Source organism: Halichondria panicea, chromosome 7 (genome assembly GCF_963675165.1).
Source record: "Halichondria panicea chromosome 7, odHalPani1.1, whole genome shotgun sequence".
Lineage (NCBI taxonomy): Eukaryota > Metazoa > Porifera > Demospongiae > Suberitida > Halichondriidae > Halichondria > Halichondria panicea.
Window position 1 is genome coordinate 1,215,031 of NC_087383.1, and position 13,061 is coordinate 1,228,091.

Genomic DNA, 13,061 nt, shown 5'->3' on the forward strand with positions numbered 1-13,061 from the left:
TGTATAGACATGCATCATCAAAATTAATTCATTACTGTGCAAAATTGTTCTCTAATTATAGGACGTGCAAAATACAAGGTAATTTCAAAAGCATACAAAATCATACAAAGTACATGCAATAAAATCAATAATTAATGCTAATTAAATTATTGTCCAATTTTACACTTCTTGTGACGAGGTCTTGGATATTTCATTGAAACACTTTGAGCAATATCCTTTTCTTTCTTCATTGCCAAAGAAATCACAACCAGTGTTCTTGCAGACCACCTGCGAGCCGCCTCCACCGAGAACCCCGAGGGAGATAGGTTGTATACCGTCTCGCGAGTAACCCCTGGCAACCTTCGGCTTCTTAGAATTGGAGGGAGAGGACGGGAAAATCTTCAGCTTTTTTGCAATACCATCTTTGGAGCCACCATTGCCTTTAGGGACAGTCAGTGGTGGTTTAGTGTTCGTAGCAGACGCAGTGCTTGGTACTTTCGGAGGTACTTTCGGTGACAATTTAGGGGGTTGCGATTGACTTGCTTGAGGGGGTAGTTGAGGCCCCTCTGTGGGTTGTGGTTTTGTGTTCTTCGAGGGGCTAACTTGATGTGTTAGCTTTGGGCTTCTGGAAGGGCTAGCTTTCTTAGTAGTTTTTGCATGTGTGGTGGAGGGTGACGGGCATGCTGCCTGAGGTTGCATGGAGAGGGGACGAGGGGCGGACTGTTTGGAGAGAGACGGTCCACTGGCAACTTGCTTTGGTAGAGATCTGTGCTCACATTGTTGAGGGCTGTCTGAAACAGGCCATTGGTAACCGGATGGTGTAGCTTGTGCCCTGGCAGGAAGAGGAGGGGCTTGAAGGGGGTTTTCTCCGCTTGCAATAGCTGATGGATTGAAAAATTCCTTGTCATCACTTTGCGTCGAGCTTGAAAGTTCGTTTAGCCTCAGTTCTTTAGCCTTGTAACACACTGAGCAAAGGTAATTGGTTGCCTTTTTTCCAAACATATCACACCCTTCCGTCACACACGGCACAGGTTTATTCTCTTCATGTCTTTTCTTCTCTTCCTCTCTCTTTGCCTTCAGAGTGGCTTGTTCCTCGTAGCGACCACGTGCGTGGTTCAAGTATTTCTCAATGAGTTCTTTCTGATAGATGGGCTGTGCTTCTTGCTTTATATGTGCGGCTGGGAATCGAACCTTGGGCACTTCGATAGGGAAGTTGTCCCGATCAGGCTCGTCTTCTGCTATTGAGCGACTTTTTTCGACTGAAGACGTCACTGAGTCGACTTTGAGTTGAATCCAGCGAACATCGAGATAGGACTCTAAAACTCTAACAATTTCATCCGGAAATTCTCCAGGGGTGAATTCAGATTTGGCCCATTTCTCGGTCACCAATTTCTTTTTGGGGTGGTAGACAAATTGAACTGGTAACAATGAACCGTCGGGTGTCACAAGAGGCACAACAGTGTCCTTCCGCCCACTCACTTTAGCGAACCGTCCTCGCTGTCGTTGCTCCTCTGTTTTCTTGTCGTCCTTTGCTACCAGTGGGGCGAAATGAGACGAATCGTAACCAAGCACAATCGGAGATTTGTGGCAAGCCGTTGGGTTGATTTCAAACGGTAGGTAAATTCCTCTAAAATAGATCGGAGCCAAGTCTTCACCACTCAAATTCTTGATGGTACGATCGGAAATGACAATGACAGCTCTCTTTAAAACATGAGCTAATGCAAACACATGTATCTCTTCGAGGCTTTCTAAGCTGAGCTTGAGTGAGGATTTCCTTCTAAGAGACGCAGTTGTGGGTTGCTGTCGTGGTTGGTTGGTGGCAATACGTATGACATCACCCCACTCGAAGTCCCACTCTTCGTCGGAGAACTGCAGACCGATTTCGTCGTACCTCAACTGTGTGTGGTACTTCCATCTTTGCTTGATGCCCTCTTTAGCTAGCCCAGTTGTGAGTGTCCGATGCAGAGCTGTTCTTAGTATTAACTCTCGATCGTGGAACCCCCACATATAGAGCGAGGCTGCGTGTAGTAGGCAGTTGCCATCTCCTGAAGTGGCCAGAGGCTCCAGACTCGGTAGGGTGCCAGTCCTGGTCCACCAGTTAAGCCGACCTGGGAATAAGAAGAGCATTCATAAAACACGGTAAATTATATATATAGTATTATATATATATTTTATTTTATATTACTATTATTTTTATGGCATTTATCCACACACCCTAATAATAATAGTTTGGCAAAAGTATGGTTGAAAGTGTGTAAAAAGGGGGCGGATCTCAATTGAAGTCAACAACTGATTTTATCGATGTAAACACAAAACCAGAAAACTCATAAGATTCTAGCCAACACCTGTTGATAAGGAAGAGCACTACAAGGTTTCTGTGACCCCACGAAACCTAAGAACTGAAAATGCCAAGAATTTCTGGCTAAATATCAAATTACAGTGCATGTGCTGCTGCTTTTGCAAGAGTGAGCCCCACCCAACTGGGAGTCACGCTTGACTGCTTGACCGAGCAAGTAACAACAACAATACACAATCTTGTACCACCTAAACACATCTCTCAATAAACAAGGTCCAAAGTCCAAACAATCAATAGAACAGAACATGTACAGATATGTATGTTTGGATTAAAGTGATTCTTTAGGAGATTGTCTTTATAAAGCTATATGTAGGATTGGTTGCTTAAGGTTATACGCAGACTAAAGGAGCTGATTACGGATGAAACTTTCTCTCTAGTAGTTCGAATGGACTCATTGAACCCTGCTGTTAGTCTGGCAGTACAGAACTGAATAGCTAGGCTATTATGACACAATTAAGTCAGTCATCACTGTTAAAAGGTGTAGCTGGTGACTACACGAGAATACAAAGGGGGAGTTGTGTACGTTATACACAGTTGGCATGACAGCCAAAACCAAGCACACAGGTTACAGTATCATAGCTACCACACAATATACACACCCACCCACACAGGCAATGAGGCAAGCAAAGACAGAGCTGCTAACACATGCACACGTTATATACACAGTTGGCATGACAGTCAAAACCAAGCACACAGATTACAGGCTACCACACAATATACACACCTGCCTATAATTATAGGCAATGAGGCAAGCAAAGACAGAGCTGCTAACACACACACACACACTCAGGGTTCCATATGCACACACCCCACTAGCAAAGACAAAGCTGCTAACACATGCACACACACACACACACACACACACTCAGGGTCCCATATGCACACACCCCACTAGCAAAGACAAAGCTGCTAACACACACACACACACACACTCAGGGTCCCATATGCACACACCCCACTAGCAAAGACAAAGCTGCTAACACATGCACACACACACACACACACACACACACACACACACACACACTCAGGGTCCCATATGCACACACCCCACTAGCAAAGACAAAGCTGCTAACACATGCACACACACACACACACACACACACACACACACACACACACACACACACACACACACACACACACACACACACACTCAGGGTTCCATATGCACACACCCCACTAAGACATCAATCACAGACTAATCACATTTACACTGTACACTGTAATGGTCATAGAATACACACAAGTACCCACACAACACTTACAGTGTACGTACACATTATATGTAGCTGTGAAGCCTAGACTCTACAGTTGCCTTTTAAATAAATGAAGCCATATGCACCTATTCTATTTTAGACAACACCCGTGCAAGGTTCCAGTCAATCAAGAAGCCAAAGTGGTGGTAGCTATGGGTACCATGCTCTTACTGTAAACACACACCTAGTCTCTCCAGAGCTTTCTTCATGGAGACCTCGATGAGGTCAGCTGCAATGAACTCTTGTAGAGCACCGTCCTCTGCACTGAAGTCCGGGTACACAAACGAATGGTGGAAAAACTTCTCATCAAATAACACCTGTGGATAGAGATATATAATTATAGTGTTATTAGCAAATAATTATAATACTTTACAAGAAAGACACAGTTATACGTTAATTTCTCCCTGAAATGGCCCCCTGCCCTTAGATTCAAACACATGGTATTAATGCCCCCTAGATTTTCTCTTGGACATTTCCTAGAAAATGTTGACATAATAATAATTAGATCAACAGTACAAGGTTATGGCCGTTGAAAGATGTTCAACTACAATATCAACGATTATACGATTAGAAAGAGACCAATCAAATGGTGTCATAAAAATTCAGAGATAAAAATATTTAAAATTTAGCCGTACTATGAATGAAGTCCAAGATCAAAAAATGACATACAATGTACATATGACAACATTTTTTTCCTATCATCTGAAAGGTCTTTTTCTAAGCTTTCAGAAAATCATAAAAGTTTTGACATTGGATCAACATTACTAAGTTATGGCTGTTGAAAGATGTTAAACTACAACCCTATCCCACCCACCCCTACAATGCTTCGGGGGACTCTTTTAGCTTCCATAACTTGATTTCCGTGAATCCAACATAAACGATTTTTTGATTTTCTGAAAGCTTGGAAAAATACCTTTCAAATGGTACCATCAAAGTTCATATTTGAAAGATAAAAGTATTTACCAATTTGGCCATACCATGGATTATAGCCCATGGTCCAAGGCCGAAAAATGACAAATTATGTCCCCAACCAAATTTTGGATTTAAACACATCATTTAAAAGGTATCTTTCTAAGCTTTCAGAAAATCCTAAAAATTTGACATTGGATCAACGGTACTAAAGTTATGGTCGTTGTAGATGTTCAACTACAACCCCCCCCCCTACCCATTTTTATCAATGGTTCAGGGACTCTTTAACCGAATCATGGCCCCGACAAAATTTTGGATTTTAAACACATAATTTGAAAAGTCTCTTTCTAAGCTTTGACATTGGACAATGGTACTTCAAAAATGGTTCCCCGGCCTCCTTTGGGTTTAAGTATATTTCCCCGGCCCTCTTGGAAAATAAACCTTGCATAATAATTATGTTAGACAACTATTTCTCTTAACTTTCTTACCTGTTCTTTGGCGCTGACTTTCTCTGTGGAGACAGCAACCTTGTTGAACTTGTCCACCACCTCCGAGGCAAGGAACGAGAGACCACGCCCTCTTTTTTGTCGTTGATGCTTGACCAGTACCCTCCTCTGAGCCTCATTATCATCCACCCTCGCATTGCTGACGACACTCTCTGTAGCTGTGTATGTATAAGAAGAGTGTTGAACTACCAATACCGTATAGCGGGAAATTTTCGCGGGTGCAAACTTTCGCTATTTGGCTCCAGAGCCCTCAGCAGAAATGTTCGTGGGTTCTATAATATTCACGGTTCAATGCCAGGAAACCACACCCACCAATAGCTTTGCATGTGAAATACCGATGCGTGGGAGTTTATTCTGGTTTTAATTTTCGCGTTCACTACTCTGCCTTCGAAAAACGCGAAATTTTGCACCCCACGAAAATTTCCCGCTACACAGTACCTCTTATTTATGAAGAGGGGGAGTATCAATTTAGGAGATGACAAAATAGCGTTAATTAATCGATTATTACCTGAATCTTCAAGTCCTTGTTTTGGGAAGCTGTCCACGTCTTCCAGTATGCCAGCCAAACTGTCAAAGTCCTCTGTGAATGGGATTACATTGTTATTATTATACATGTACGATTCCAAAAAATTAGCAGAGTACCCAGGGATACAATGTACCGTATAGCGAGTTATATCCCGCTACTTTTGTTAATTGCCAAGTACAATATACAGCATAATGCATTAACCACCAAAGTCATTAATGTACCATACTTCTTCTAAATAAGGCGCCCTTCTAATAAGGCGCCACCCAGACTGAAAAGTAATTTTAAAGTCTCCATATAGAGCTCCACGTGGCTAGAGAGATTATTTTTTGGTGGCGCGTTGTAAATGGAGGCTAACATCACATCTTTTTTCAGAAAGCTTGAGGATGATGAGACACGGCCTGGAATCGAGGATACCAACGATTGTTCAAATAACCTCTATTTATAAGGCGCCCTTCTAAATACGCGCCTCCCTGGACCAAATCTAATTTTTCTGTCTCTAATTATGGCCCTTGCTCATATCGTAATTATTAAAAAGAGGCGCCTTATTTAGAAGAAGTACGGTACTTACGACAAAACTCCCCTCTGCCATTAAACAAACATAATTATTATACGTTATAGTAAAGCCCGAGGGATGAGGGACACTATAACACATAGATACCTCATGCCCATGTTCTAACTGATTTAGATCCCAAAACCTATTGGCTACTAGAAATGCACTAGCTTAGCTTAGAGTTGGCATCTCTGTGGCTGTACTAAATCTGTGGTCTCTATTCAAGTCAACCCTGTTCCTCCACCTCAGTTTGATGGACAAAATTATAGTCCTAGCTCCACACAAAACGGAAACATCCAGCTCCTCCCCCAGTTTTGCAGCAAACAAGCCCAGCACACTTCCCAAGAAACGAGCGGCTTGTACTATACTCTCACAAAGCGAAAGGAACTTTAGGAAGAAGCCAAAGCTAGAATCTCAGCACTTCCATACATCCAGCTCCTCCCCCATGCAGCCTTGCAGCAAAAAAGCACAGCATGCACACTGCCCAAAAAACGAGGGTCTCCTACTATTCTCGAACAAAGCCAAAAAAAAACTAGAGCTTCTCTTTTTCATTCTAGTTCTGTTATTATATTACTAGACAAAGCATCTAGCTACAATGTTATTACATGTGTATCTTCTTGTAAATCACAATACAATGTTGTAGTTTGTAGCCCAGAGCAATCTATAGTACTGGTACTATAGCTCATAGTTCCCTGCTAAATACACTCAAATGGGATCTAAGGCCTGTTAGACCATAGATTGAAGAGCTAGAGGGATAGGAAACGGAGTGGTGCACGTGATGATTTTACATTGAATCTGCAGTGGAGCCTCGAAAATTATCCGCGTTACGAGGCTATTAAGCACATTCTTGCCGGGTAACTCCCAAAGCTGTGTTTCCTTGAGACATCATCTCTTTCAGCAATTTATAACACGCCTAGTCCATGAGCCACGTGTAGTACTTGCTAATGACTGACCACACCCAGTAAAAAGAGACTTTCCAATAAAGTTATATGTTCCGTACGGAAAAAAAACCACTGAAGAAACTGCTGAAGAATTATTACGAATTATTGCAAAAAAACCACTGAAGAAACTGCTGAAGGATCAGTACGGGTTATTGCAAAAAAAACCACTGAAGAAACTGTAGAAGGATCAGTACGGGTTGCTGTTGTAGAAACTGCTAAACAATCAACTGTAGAAACTGCTAACAAATCGGCCAAAAGAACATTTATTTCTTCAGCTGTAATTGATGTCAGCTTACTTGTTTTCTCCACAGGCTATTCTTATTATCTGTACAAGAAAAAGGAAAAGAATGAGAATGAGAATAGCAAGATTGCCTGGGAAGAACACAAGAAGTATACAGCTAAGCGAACTGTGGTCGCGGGCGGTTCAGTTGCAGGGACAACCACTGGTGCTTTTGTTGGAACGCTAATTTGTCCAGGAGTTGGAAGCTTTGTGGGAGGTGTTATCGGAGGTGTGGTTGGAGACTTTTTTGGCTCAAAAGCTGGAGAAGCTGCTTATGATAGACTTTCTACCCCTGACGATGAGAAAGACGAGAAAAACGAGAATAATGAGAAAGACAAGAAAAATGAGTAACCTACTCTCCAAAAAGCTGAATATTAACTATACATGTGAAGAGTACAATAATGCTTACTCGTATTTTTCTTGTTTTATTGATTTCCTAACCATAGTTTGATAGTGCTGCTACAAATAATTATAAATCTCTATGAACTCACTTGGGTCATATTGGTACTCCTCTGGCTCCACTGTCTTGGTGTCATAGAGACTGTGGTAGGCAGTCACAGCTTCCTCCAGGTTCCAGTCCGTTGCATCCAGGAGGTCTCTGGCCAGAGCTGGGTCCGCATGAGTACGCTCAATGAATGTGGTGAGAACAGAGTCTGTCATTCTGCGCCTGTGTGTGTGTGTGTGTGTGTGTGTGTGAGGGTAGTATGGGCAGGGAAGTGTGTGTGTGTGTGTGTTTGGGGTATGTAAAAAGTATAATTTTGGATGAGAGGAATTTTGTCCACTGTTTGCGTTACTACTGTGTATAGCTTTGTGTGTGGGAGGTTGGTGTACACTGTAGATTAAACACTATACATAATTGCAAGCTCTGATGCACAGCCAGGCCACCCACACTCATCGACCCTAACCACACCTACTCTAAGAGCATTGTACAGGAGAAATACAAAAACTGAAACCAAAAGCTCTCAATCTGATAACAAAACAAACAGCATGCGCAGTTGTTGGAATACTCACAGCTACTAAATACTGAGAGACATGTGTGCATGTGATGGTAATGACATTGAGTGTTTAATCACTCCAGGAACAGCAGTTACAATAGAGCTATATCAGAGGAGGTCCGACATGCATGTACAAATCACTACAAGTTCAGTGCATTGATGTCATTGCGGTCACATGATAACGTCCAAGCCAAATGCACTATCACTTGTAGTGATTCGTACATGCATGACGTCGGACCTCCTCTGGAACTATATTAGGTAGCATTCATTTGGAGAAGACTACAAATGCTTGCCATGGCACACATTCATCCACCACGTCGTGTACAGCACAGTTTAATACAGCCATGCTTTACTATATACTACGTACACAGCTATTACTAGTGAGGATCTAGTAAGGTAATGCATTAGTTAAAACGTAAGCCTTGTACACTAATGGCTTGTAGGATAACGAGAGAGCTTGTACTCGAAGTTCTATAAACATATCAATGCAAGCCTTTGTTTTACAAGCTTAACCCAGTGCAGTTAGCACTGTTGTTATGCTCTGCACAATGTGTTGCAATCAATAATTTAATAGATCTACATACACTAGCTAGCTTACCTTACAATTCTCTTGCTTGTCTGTACTGTACTGTATGTACTGTTTATCCACGTCCACTTCTCCTTACACTTTATGCTGACATAGCATTTATATTGTCACATGTCTCTGCAGAAAGTCATGTGAAAGTCTGTAAACAAAGATACTCTGACAAAGATATTCACGAAAAGAGACACCACTTTAATTTATATGTTGAGTGCTAGCACAGAGCAGTCTTGCATATAAACAGACCAAGACCAAGTAAGTTGACAAGTTATTGCATTCAACTTTTGGATCCACATGATAGTGCAGTGTAGGTCTACCTCATGCAAGAGTACAGCTAAGACAATGATAGGACAAAGAACAATGGAATGTCTTCTGTGGTTGCTAGCTGAGACCCTCTATGCTTGACTCTGTCTATTGGTTGGATCATGAAGCCGTCAAAACATCCAGAATGCAAAAGGTGATTAATTTTCTGCACTTGGTACGGATAAACTTGCATGTATGTTTTCTGTTCAGAATCGGATCAAGTGGCATGTGGTTGTACCATACTGGACAAGCTGAGTGTGTATGGGGGAGCAGCCAGCTGGCACTTGAAGGGGACCAAGCACACACACTCTAGTTCAGGTATGGGCTTGTGTTTATCATTATTACCCGAGGCGCGCGTGGGCGGCCACGGGTATAGTAGTATGTTGGTCTGTTTGTTACCCGAGGCGCGCGTGGGCGGCCACGGGTATAGTAGTATGTTGGTCTGTTTGTTTGTTTGTTTGTTTGTTTGTCACAGGTATATCTACTCACCTGGATGCCACAGCGCTGCGTTTACAGCATAGATAGCCTTCACACAACAATATCTTGATTTAAATAGTGGCAGATTTTGATGTTAAAGCTTCATTGTCGAGCAAAAGCTAAGAAGCTTGAACTTGCACGTTGGCAGCAAGCTAGCTACACGTGGCCTTGATTACGTAGTTGCAGCTGAAGTGATCCTTACCAAATATAATTATAGTAGAAAGCTAAAATTGTGACTGGTTGTTGGCTGACTCTGGATCCTATACTCCAGCCTGGCAGGAGCCATACCTCTTTAAGTCTAAGCTCCAGGCTTCTTTGCTGTCATCCCTGTCCACAGTGCATGTCTAATGTGACATGTACCACTCAATGTTTCAGCATGCCTCCAAGTCTGGTTTAGTTTTATTGCTCTTGAGTTGCTGTGCTAGTCATACATGCTACATGCACTGCATTATCACTCTTCTGGTTTCTTTATTATCATGTCACCAGCCGAGGGTTTGCACTTTAGTGCTCTAGTTTTATAGTGTCCTTGCAGTGTCATTGTTCATAAATTTTTGCTATAATTATAGCTAAGTGTAATGTCAGTATGATTTTATCATACAGGCAAATCAAGGAAGCCCTTGAACAAGAGTCAGTCAAACAAGCCGATCCAAACACACTACACAAAGAAGACCCCACCCACTAACAAACAGCCTCAGGGCTCGGAACAACTGCACCCGTCATGGGCAGCCAGTAAGAAGCGGGAAAAAATGGAGAACAGAATCTTAGGGATAAAAAACAGACTCAGACTAAATGAATGTAGTTTCCAAAAAAATTATTTATTAAGTTGTTGTAGTAATAGCATGCACTACTCAGATTAAGCTAACTATCATCTATCTTCAGTTAATAAGTACAATGCCTTGTCCCAGTCTCTGCCTGACTTTTGGTATAGATGATCACGAATCTTCTCTCTCAACCTAAATACTCGACAGCCTGAGAGTAGGTGTGAAGAGAGAAAAATACACTGTTAATTAATCAGTTGCTTGCTTGGAATACTCACAGCTACTAAATACTGAGAGACATGTGTGCGTGTGATGGTAATGACATTGAGCGTGTTTAGTCACTCCAGGAACAGCAGTTACAATAGAACTACATGTATTTAGGTAGCATTTGGGGAAGACTGCAAATGCTTGCCATGGTACACCCACCACGTCACGTACAGCACAGTTTAATAAATACAGCCATGCTCTTTAATATGTACAGTGTGCAGATCTACTAGGTAATGCATTAGTTGAAACATAAGCCTTAAATTGTACTAATGGCTTGTAGGATAACGAGAGCTCGCGCATACTCAATTAAGTGCTCTATAAACAAAAAAACAAACAAAAATGCAAGCTAGCCTAACCCAATGTGTTAAGCCCAGATAGCACTTAGTTGGGCATGGTCCCCACCTTCTGTTAAGAAAGAAAGTCGGGTTTCAAGCTTATGTAACATGCTGATATAGTAGCTATGAATATTATTGTTCTGAAGAGGGTGCTGCATTGCTTGCGGTTGCGCAACCAGATATAACACTGATCACGTTAAAAATGCCTTGATTGTAAGACAAATCCTGACGTAAGTTTGAAACCTCCTTTCTTAACTAGTTAGCACTGTTGTTATGCTCTGCACAATCTAACTGCTAATGAGACAGTGGTTGAAAAATAATAGGCGAAGATTATTGATTTCCTTTTAAGTGATTGATTACCACAAACGATTGCTAGTGTACCTTTGGTTCGATTATCTTTGCAAGCAACAAGTGCTGCCTCAGTACTATCTTCAGATACATGTAACTTCTAGAAATAGGAAATCCAGTATCTGTAATTAATAGAGCCACATAAAGAATAGGGCAATTACACATGCACCATAAAGGTACAGCACATAATTATTGATGTATACAAAAGTTCATATCAAGCAAGACTGCATGTACACATTAGACGAGCAGTACCTTGGTGTTGTCCCCCTCATATCTGTGCATTGGCAACTCTGGGAAGGGGAAACCCCATTCCAGACCTCACTCTTCTGCATGGGAAGTATGTATTCAGACTATAGGACCTGCATGAAAACACAGTGCATGGATGCAGGACTTCCTAAGGCATAGACATCACTAAAGCAAATCAATACTTTCCGTGGGGGGGTCAGTTTGTTGTAAATCTTTGGTGATAAATAGAGTCACCATAATCATAAATCAGTGCAGGTGGCCTTACTTTTGACCATTATTATCATCCACCCTGCATTGTGACCACACTCTCTGTAGCTGTACGTGTGTAATTGTGAGGAGAGTGCCAAACTACCGATACCTCTTATTTGTGAGGAGGGGGAGTATTGATTTAGGAGGGACAACATATTATCGATTGTAACCTGGTCCTTTTTGGGAAGCTATTCATGTTGTCTGCTATGCCGCCAAACTCTAAAAGTCCTCTGTTGGAATACATATAATTATATGATTGTCATGAGACAATACGACTCTACAAATTAAGTGTGTACCAATTACATATACTTATTATCATAGTACAGCTAGTCTTGGGGATATCCCGGGTACTTTCCGTCATAAAATTGAGGGAAGTACCCGGGAGATCCCCTAGCAGGCCCAATCAGCACTCTAATTAAGTGTGACAACTAGTTTTTATGCCTCGGTGAGCATGCGCAAGCGAGGTATGCTGTTTAGCTAATTAATTTTTAAGATCCCTAATTGGATTTCTCTAAACTTCTTTAACAGACTACCATAATTATAGCGGGGAATTTTCAGGGGACAAAATATTCGTGGTTGAGCAATACATTGAGACATTTCGTGGGTTATATTTTCGTGGTTGGAGCTTGCACTGCAGGTAAAGGTAGGCAAGGTCGCTTCATTCGTGGGTAAAATATTTGTGGTCTGACCTCCTGCCAATATCTGCCATATGGCACAGGTCAAATGGTGAACTGTGCCACTATCTAGATACTGGCATAGTATGGCTGAAGTTACCTAAAGCTCACCCTCCACCCAGTAACCTGAAACGGTCCCTTTTATAGTATAACACTGTTAACAGATTCAGTGGTAGGCAGAAGAAGTCACTACTGAGCCAATATATCCCATGTAGCACTGTGCATGTGTCACAACTATAACATAATTATAATTATGATTGAGACAATAATGCTACAAATTAAGTTTGTACTGATTGCAAGTATTTATTCAGGGGATATCCCGGGTACTTTCCGTCATAAGGGTGAGGGAACTTCCCTGGGAGATCCCCTAGCAGCACATATAGCAGTACAGCATTAAAGTTATATCTATATAATAGCATATGCAGCCAGCTTACATTTCAGTGGTCACAGTGTCCAACAAGTTAAATTGCTTACACTAAATCTACAATGGCGGAAAGAAACACAGAAGTACTAGTTAGGATTC

At 41.7% G+C, this 13,061-nt stretch overlaps 1 protein-coding gene and 1 long non-coding RNA gene across 3 annotated transcripts; one reads left to right on the top strand and one right to left on the bottom strand.

The window, feature by feature from the left end:
• Positions 1-6: 6 nt before the first annotated feature.
• LOC135338093 (OTU domain-containing protein 7B-like) lies at positions 7-9,048 on the bottom strand. The gene is made up of 6 exons (XM_064534106.1): positions 8,900-9,048; positions 7,798-7,973; positions 5,518-5,589; positions 4,992-5,167; positions 3,779-3,911; positions 7-2,087 (listed from the first exon to the last, which is right to left on the bottom strand). The coding sequence occupies exons 2-6, from the start codon at positions 7,964-7,966 to the stop codon at positions 160-162; spliced, it is 2,478 nt and encodes an 825-aa protein (XP_064390176.1). The 5' UTR covers positions 7,967-7,973; positions 8,900-9,048; the 3' UTR covers positions 7-159.
• On the top strand, positions 8,559-10,535 carry LOC135338118 (uncharacterized). Of its 2 annotated transcripts, XR_010395428.1 has the most exons (5): positions 8,562-8,697; positions 9,011-9,136; positions 9,183-9,338; positions 9,395-9,502; positions 10,262-10,535. It is a non-coding gene; the product is annotated as an uncharacterized LOC135338118 (long non-coding RNA). The 2 variants fall into 2 exon arrangements; XR_010395427.1 differs by having other exon boundaries at positions 8,559-8,697; positions 9,011-9,338.
• Positions 10,536-13,061: the final 2,526 nt, after the last annotated feature.